Genomic DNA, 8,745 nt, shown 5'->3' with positions numbered 1-8,745 from the left:
TCGCATTTGAAAGCGACCGGAAATAAAACGTACTCCCTCGTTAGCGCTATTTTGCAAAAATTGAGCATGAATTATTCAGCCATGCGTTCTGGATAGTTCCGATAACACCTGCAGTTATAGGGAGTACTTAAAATGAGTAGTGAACGCGCATATACACTTTAGACAGGTGGCATATTTTTATCAGGAACACACATGCAGTGCTCAGCCTGAAAACCTTTATGAGCGACAGTTAGTGCTCTGGATAATATGGTGCTCGAGAAGGACGTGGCACAGTGCCGGCCGTGTTCGGATGCTCGTCAACTAACCCAGGCTGGACAAGAAGCATTTTCGCGGGGGATTCATGAGAGTCTTCGACCTGCAGCGAAAGGCGTCGGCAAACTGCGGCGTATTGCGCAGTGGACCGTTGACGCGGAACCAGGCCGGGCTCTTGATTTCGTTTGCTACGTTCCAGCGCGCCAACCTGGGCGTGATGTTCTCGCAGAGGCTGGCTGCGTAATAGACAAAGAAGAGCCGCGGCGCGTCTAGCAAGTCTCCCTTGCTGGTGCTTATCCGTAGGGATGTTCCCGTCTTGCGTAGGTAAAACTGAAATGCCTCGTACGCCAGTGGCAGGGCTAGTCCGTCCCACAGGTCCTGCAGTGGCCAGCTACCGTTGCCAGGACGCGGAATCTTGTGTTGCCACGCCATCTGGTCGTAGTCCTGCGCGAGGCAGCTGCGTGTGGTGTCAAAGTTCCTGGCGAACTTTCGCTGATGTCTGCGTCCTTGGTCGTACGCTAGGGTCCACGAGTGCAGCACATCGAAGAGGCGGCCATAGATTCGAGGCGCGATTCTAGCGATTTGCTGAGCGCCCATCGCAGAGTCGTTGTAGACATTCAGGCTGAACGTGGCTGGCGGAATTTCTAGCCTGCGGAATGGGTAAGCCAACGTTGGCTCGCTGCTCAGGAAACCACCCCGCCACTGCCAGGGCAAGCTACGACGCGATGAGTTTGTCAGCCACCGGTGTAAGGTGGCGGACGTGGACGGGCTGGCATTCTGGTAGGCCTCTTGCGTATACAGGACTCGTACCGAAGCGTTCAGGAGCATGGCGGGGAACAATGGCTCCCAGACGATTGCATCCAGTCCTGTGACAAGGCGGCCTCGTAGAGCATTGCTGAAGACTTGAACCTTGAGCACGTGATTCCGGAAGACTTCGCGAAGTCGAGATAGAAGTCCATGAATGAACTGCTCGCCACCTAAGACACTTTCAGAGAAGCCCTTGGACAAGAAAAGAGGTATATTAGGCTCGAAACGGTTTAAAATCCTAAGGCAGGCTTTTGACTGGCGAAGAGGGCGATGAACTTCTGGAAAGCCAGCGTAACCGACCGAACCGAAGCTATCTCTAACACGGCTGTTAGAACTAAGTGGCAGCAGAAGAAGTGAAAGCCGAAACAGCATGTAGTGGATCAGTTCCGTGGATGATGGCAGAGCGTCTTCAACGGCGAGTCCAAACACGTACTCGGGAGCGCCAAGGATCACTTTGGTCGACGTGTTGATAGTCTCGTCTCCAAATGCCGAGCGCAAAAGGGGCAGCCATTCAATCCGTTGCATCACGGGTAATTGCGAAACCTGTAAGGTTGGACATCTGTCGATATTGTTATCATCGCGGTGCCGGAAAAAGCCGGCCAACCGCTTCTCCAAAACAAACACATCAGTCTTAAAGCTTCTTTTGAAATATGCCAATAACGGCTCGAAGTATTCTCTCATGATCTGCTCCTCCTGTACGGTTTGCTTGTAACGAACAAGGACAGTATTGGGCTGCTGAATAACAAGCAGAGTACCATTTCCGGATGCAGGCTCCACCTGAAATAAAGAACATTGTGGCACGTTAATGCAGTCTCGGCGCCCATGGAAATTATTCTGGAAAATCTATATTGAGATTTAAATGGATGTGTTACAGGTCCAGGTTTGTTATACTGAGGTGTCTGTGCCGATTATTTGGTTTACAGAAAACTAAGTCAGAGTTCAGGGCTCGTTTTTCTCGCGAGAGCACATGGCCAACTTTTCATTCGTTATTCGGTTTTTGCCCACACCAAATCACGTATTTTAAAGAAATATTGATTGTACTTTTATTACTTTGCAATACCGCAAAGTTCTTCCTAGGAGAGAGAGGCTCGTGAACTGCTATTATGTACTCACAGCAAACGAGCAAAAATAGTTCATCCTTGTGCCCAGTGAATTAATATCTTTACATCTTAATCCAGCGCCAGAGCTTGATAGCAGATATCTCTGTTAAATACCTCGCCATTAGATTTAACAGCCCTCTACCCCGTTCTTTTTTAAGTTATCAAAAAAGAGCCCCAGAAGCCGCTTCATGACCCTTACATACCTACCTATTCTCCTGATTATTACATTAAGACATAGCGCATAGCTGCATCGGCAATAACACTGGGCTTAAAACAAATTGATGTACAAAGAGAGGCAGCAAATAAGTTGAATGCAGCCCTCCTTACCCTTTACTTCACTTGTTAGGAAAACTGCGTTAAATTAAATTTTCAGAAGCGGAGAAGATTAGCAGACAAAGAAAAGAGCGCGAAACAGCATGACCTGGGGCTTTGAACAGTTTCTTGTTAAATATGACTGATCAAAATGAGAAATTTTGCCCAAGCCTTATATGAAAGAGTACTGAACAAAGGTAGAGGGGGGAACCCTCAATTCGCTGGTCGAGCCAACGTTTCGACAAGTGGACTTGACTTCGTTTGGGCAGAGCGATCATCACTGGCAGAATTTTAAATACGCTTTTGCTTCCGAATAAGAAAAGCTGGGGATGGGGAGAGTAGCTGAGAAGAGTGCAGGTCAAGGCGTGTGCAAGAGGAGGGAGGGGGAGAAGAAAGTAGGTCAAAGAGAGAAAACTATAAAAAATATATAAAAAAAATGTTACTTTAGTATGTTCTGTATGGAGACCACAAAATAGTGACACTGATGATACGGACCAGCCCATTTTTGAAGAGGAAAGGAACACAGGTTTACTCAGGATAGAGCTTGGGTTGCTGTTACGTAGGTTATTGCATTTTTATATACATATATTTTTATATACATACATTTTCTATATGAAAAATGTTACTGAAGAAACATTTTTGTATATCCTTATATTTTTTCCCTCTTTGACCTACTTTCTTCTCAACCACTCTCCCCATCCCTCTACCCTTGTTCAGTGCTCTTTCATACCGTGTAAAGCCGTCTTCTCGTTCTACATGGACCCAAGTCTTTAGTAACATATGTTCAAAAAACGATGTCTCGTCGTTCGTTTCGGCACCATGAGGGCGCGCGATCACGAAATCACACAGATGCAGGTTTAGTGAAGGCCCGATGACTTATTTCGCGCACGAACTTTCTGTTCATAGGTGAATGATGTGTAATGCGCTTTGCATATATATACGTGGTTGATTTCTGTAAAGGTGCATGTTTTTGGGGTTTAACGGGCTGAAGCTGCACACGTGCTATGAAAGATGCCGCGGTGGAAAGCTCTGGATTCATCTAGAGTAGGTGGGGTTCCTACGAGTTCACTAACGTAGCACAGCACACCGGCGTTTTGCATTTCGTCTCTATTGAAATAAGGGCGCGAGAGCCGGCATTCGGCCCGCGACCGGATCGGCGGCCGAATGCCGATCTGAGCCATTACGGAGAGTATTCAATGAAAATGCGACTTCCGCGTCCTCCTCCTGTAAAGCAATACATCCGGTTACTAGAATACGCTGCGGATTTCGCTCAGCTGTACTTTGAAGTTATGAGGTGGTTAGATATTGGAGATCCAAAGCAATTAATTCTCGCCCGATTAGACGATCGATGCCGGACGGTTGGGCTGGTCACAACATTGTGTACGCACACCTGTCAAAATACCTGCTATTTGGAATGATACGAGCCGCTACAGAACGAGTCTCGCTTATAATGATTAATTTTTGCTTATAGCATATGCGCCTTTGTGATGGGGAGGATCAGCAAGCATTTAATGGAAAGGTCTGCACAACCAGCGATTTGAAGCTCCCGAAGGGGGCCGCCAAGAATCGGATGATGATGATGGTTATTTTGATGAAACCTTTTTTTTATCGGAATTAAATTGGGAAAGCTGGTCGGATCCTTAGTACGTTATTCCGTCGGCTAAGATTGCTGCGCCCTCGCCCTTTGCACGAGGGTTCGCTGGTACTCGGAGCCCAAGCTGAACCGGACTGCCTTAATTCCATCTTTGCCACAATGGATTTTGATTACCGAACAAATCTGCTCTATGCCCGCAAAATTTACATTCGATTGAGAAGGATTATGGATCGGTAACGTGAAGCTTTACTGGATAATGAATAACGTGGTTTCTAATCGGCGTACATTATACACTGTAAAGCTTTATCTAATACCTTAGAGTGGCCCGGAAACTTTCGTCTTGAGAAGCGCAAGTGCTGCATAGGTTAATAATGGCTGTAGACGGTCCAAGTCCCTGAAAAAGAGATGAGGGGGGGGGGGGGGTGGGGGGTGGAGAAGTTAAAAGCTCGGGCGTCTGGCGTGTGCACGTTCATTTTCCTCCACACCCTGATGACCTGGTAGCCAAATATGGGCGACGAGAATACATGCACTAAATTCGAATCGGAATTTCGAATATTCCCCTTTGATCGAATCGAATCGGAATTTCGAATATTCCCCTTTGATCCCCTCTCATCATATCGCCGCGAAATCGACTAACCTTGGTGAACCGGAAGACGACGTCTATGGCCAGGTCTCGTTGTAGGTTGCCCAGCACCTGGGACAGCCTTGCAGTCGTAATCTTGCTGCTGTCTGTGGTGTTCCAGCCGATGAGAGCGAGAGACTTCTGGTACAGGCTCATGAGTTCGTAGTAGAGGCGCTCGTCGGGTGCCAGGCACTCGTTGAAGAAGCGGCGCAGGTTGGCGAATCCCCCCCGATCGTCCTGGATGGCCGCGACCAGAGTGTTAGTGTACGCCTCCAGCATCAAGTCGTCCACCGAGACTCCCATTTGGCCGGGCTGCAGGGGATGCGCGCGGACCCAGTTGCGGCACACGTGCTCGTAGAAATCGTCGCAAGGGTCTATCGTGGCGTTCAGTTGCCGCAGGAGCAGCCGAGACTGCTCGAGGCACGTTGCACCGACGCACGGGCCCCAGGGAACGTCGGCACCGACGGCATCGGAGTTGTCTCCGCGAGGCGTCGTCGTCAGCTCCCGGCTGGCCCGGCTCGTCCGCACCGGAGACCACAGGGCGAGGAGCAAGGAAGGCGCGTCCGGCGTCGCCACCCATACGAAGGTGGTGATGACCACCGAGCCGAGCAAGAAAGCGAGCAGAAAGATGGCCGCCTCCCAGCAGACAGCTACCCAGTTGCAAAGCGGCCGTTTCCTCACGCGGACATCTTCGGGGGCCGAAGGCATGGTGTTCGGGGCTTCCGCGGTGGCCGCACTTTCCTCGGATTGTTGCGACGACGTCTCGCTCTCTGACTCCGACTTGTCGGGGCTGCTGAATTCCTCGTCGCTCACAGGGCTCTGACACTCGGGCTCGGCTGGCAGGTTGCCACTCATGCTTATTTGTGGTTAAGATGCAAGGTACGAGTTGGTGGCGGCCGTTAGGGACGCGATCGTTGTCGGTTTGCTTGAGCTTGGTAGTGCGTGGCGCGTGTGCACGCGAGCAGCTTCCGCGGCTTCGACTTCGTCTTCCACATGCAGTCAGCCGTAGTGAACGATCGCGGTTCTAAAAATCAACCATCTTCTTTTTCTTGGCGATATGTGATATTTTGTCACGTGATTTTCGCTCGATGTCATTTGAAGAACTATAGCGCACCGATGCCCTTCAAGCAATACGTCTGCACCGACGCGTCAGTCGCTGCCCACAAATCTACCAGAATATACATCGTTTGGCGGCTTGCATCTCGCTGACCGTTCGAATCGAGTGGGTCCCACGTGACGTACTCAGTTCGCAAACCTCTGCAGATTCTGCAACCCGCCAGGCGACTCTACCTTCATCAATGACACGTTTCCTCACTATGGATGATGCCACTCTGCTTCTTACAAGAAAGGAGCACTTCCGGCGCCGCACACGTGCTCTTGTCCCACCGCGTGCGGTAACCCTCCCCAGGGGTCTTACCCGCGCAGAGGAGGTTGCGCTACGGAGGATACGGTTTGGGGTTGCCCTCACACCTGCTGTAACACGAACATGGCCTCAATATCGGTATTTATATCAACGTCCAGGATGTCCTGTCTGCAAGTCACAAAATCATGAGGCAGATATTTACCACTTGTTGTGGGTTTAATTGCCCGGCACTGAAGCCGATGAGAATTCGGCACCCGACGGCAGTGGGCCTTCCGGCGAACAACTCATCTCCATACATTACATGGACGCAAGGGCCTTATCATCGCTCTCTCTTGAACTTTATTAGAACCTTTTTTCTTTAATTTAATACCCCTTTAAAATTTTTGCATATTCCGTTATGCACTGAGACAATAAACAACGTCATAAAAAAAACTATAGCGCTGCGGCTAAGCTCTCCTTAGCGAGAGTTTTAAGCGTGTTTTATTATGATTGTATGGATGCGTATACCGACAAGATATTGTATTTCGGTTTTAAAAAGTAACCAATTTGTTCAATGTGAGCAAAGTTGAAGGTCAGGAGTAGCGTTATCACTTTGGCTGAAAACAGAGTTATCGTCGCCACTACCTCTAGCTGCTTGAGATCGCAGGCTACCACAGACAAGTTTCCAACTTTTCCAATCATCGGCTGAACCGCTATCGTAATCGCCCAATTTTTGCCACACAATATTTTAGAACTTCAAATACACGTAAATTCTGCAACTTCAACTATGAAATTCACAGCCGATCTATGAGAACCGTGGGGAATATAGGGATAGTGAGATAGTGTCCGTTTTCTACAGCATGCTACATATGCAATTATGCCACCGCCCACGTGAAGAATATATAATAATGAGTAAGCTGTCGGGTCGCCGTGTGCGTGTATTTGTGTGTATGGACTGGTGGTTCGCTCCGGACAACATCCAAAGAACGGGCACTCATCTAGTGGTTCATCACGCGCAGGACGAACACATGCTCGTGGTTTTTTTTTCTTTTAGTTGGTGTGTTGACATGCCTTTTTTTTCTGTTTGACGTTGTTGGTCTGGTGGACGGCGCATCCGCGTTTCCGATCGCACATGGATTCAGCACCTGTATTCGGCCAGGTTCTGCGAGAATTCTCGTTAGGTATCAGAGACCTCATCGAAAGTGAGGTTGTGCGGCTGTGTGTGTACGAACTGGTGGCTCGCTCTGGACGACACCCAAAGAACGAGCACTGATCACGTGGTTCATCACGGGCAGGACGAGCACTTGCTTGTGTGTATGTGTATTGCTTTGCTTTTTATCTGTATTTTTCTTTATTTTCCTGTTTTATTCTTATTATTTTCTACTGTCGCTGTGTGTGCTAGCCATCTAAAATGGGACTCACCCTTTCACTACCCCTACAAATGCATGCTTGAAAATATCTTGTAATATTCTGATGAAGACTGGTCCCCAGTCGAAGCGTTAATAAAATCTATATAATAATGTTTTGAAGGGTGCGTAAACCTACTTTATCGGTTCTGGTTCATAGTGTACGTACATATATATATATATATATATAGGTTAGGGCATTGACAAGGGGGGGGGGACAGACGTGACATAATACATACATGGCATATATATATATATATATATATATATATATATATATATATATGCCATGTATGTATTATGTCACGTCTGTCCCCCCCCCCCCCCTTGTCAATGCCCTAACCTAAGGGCCTTTAAGGGTAAATAAATGGTTTGTTTAACGTCCCAAAGCGACTCAGGCTATGAGAGACGCCGTAGTGGAGGACTCGGTGTTATATATATATATATTGTTACGAAGCGGCAAGCCGATAAAGACAGGAGACAGAACATGACCGATGACATGGTAGATGACGTTTAATGAATGTTCGCGGGCCCAGCGCGAGCGCTCCTGTACTCGCCACTGCCCGCTTCTTCTTCCTTGTCCGTAACATGACCCGGGGCCACCGACCGATCGTCCCGATCGTGGACGAGGAAGTTTAGCGATGTTAATGATTTTATGGCAAGATGATGGGCGTGTCTGGATGCTTGAAGAAGAGGAAGAAGGAAGAATAGAACGGCTTGCCGGTACGATGTCTGATGCGTGGGTGATCCGCCTCCCTTGGAGCTGTCAACCATCCGTCACCAGAGTCCATGGGACCGATGGCTCGAGGTCACGTCGGGCAGCTTGGGCGGGGGTTGCGTGTTCGTGTTCATCGGTTCCTTCGGGTCATTCGGGTCTTTTGGGTCCTTCATCTCGCTTCTGATTGGTATGTCTGTTCTCCTTGTCTTCAGGCTCGGGCTGGGGGCTGGGCGGTGGTAGTTGTTCAGGTCTGGGCTTGAAGGGCTGGGGCGAAGCTGCTCGGCGATGTCCCTGGACCCTCGGTGATGGTCCCGGCTTGAAGATGGCGTTGATGCTCCAAGGCGAGGATGGGGAGGATGCCGTACGCCGCACCTCCTACCAAATGTTACGAAGCGGCAAGCCGATGAAGACAGGAGACAGAACATAACCGATGACGATGGTAGATGACGTTTAATGAATGTTCGCGGGCCTAGCGCGAGCGCTCCTGCCCGCGCCACTGCCCGCTTCTTCTTCCTTGTCGTCCGTAACAATATCACCGAGTCCGAGTGTGTGTGTGTGTGTGTGTGCGCGTGCGCGCGCGCGCGTGTGTGTG

At 49.2% G+C, this 8,745-nt stretch overlaps 1 protein-coding gene across 1 annotated transcript; it reads right to left on the bottom strand.

Annotated features, from left to right (window-relative positions):
• Window positions 1–300: 300 nt before the first annotated feature.
• On the bottom strand, window positions 301–1,599 carry LOC146199534 (endothelin-converting enzyme 1-like). Its single transcript, XM_084592141.1, has one exon. It carries the CDS (start codon window positions 1,582–1,584, stop codon window positions 301–303), a length of 1,284 nt encoding a protein of 427 aa, XP_084448267.1. The 5' UTR covers window positions 1,585–1,599.
• Window positions 1,600–8,745: the final 7,146 nt, after the last annotated feature.

Source organism: Amblyomma maculatum, chromosome 2, assembly GCF_055883805.1.
Source record: "Amblyomma maculatum isolate TAMU_Amacu chromosome 2, ASM5588380v1, whole genome shotgun sequence".
Lineage (NCBI taxonomy): Eukaryota > Metazoa > Arthropoda > Arachnida > Ixodida > Ixodidae > Amblyomma > Amblyomma maculatum.
The sequence above is the reverse complement of the archived record's forward strand: the minus strand, read 5'-3'. Positions and strand labels throughout refer to the sequence as shown.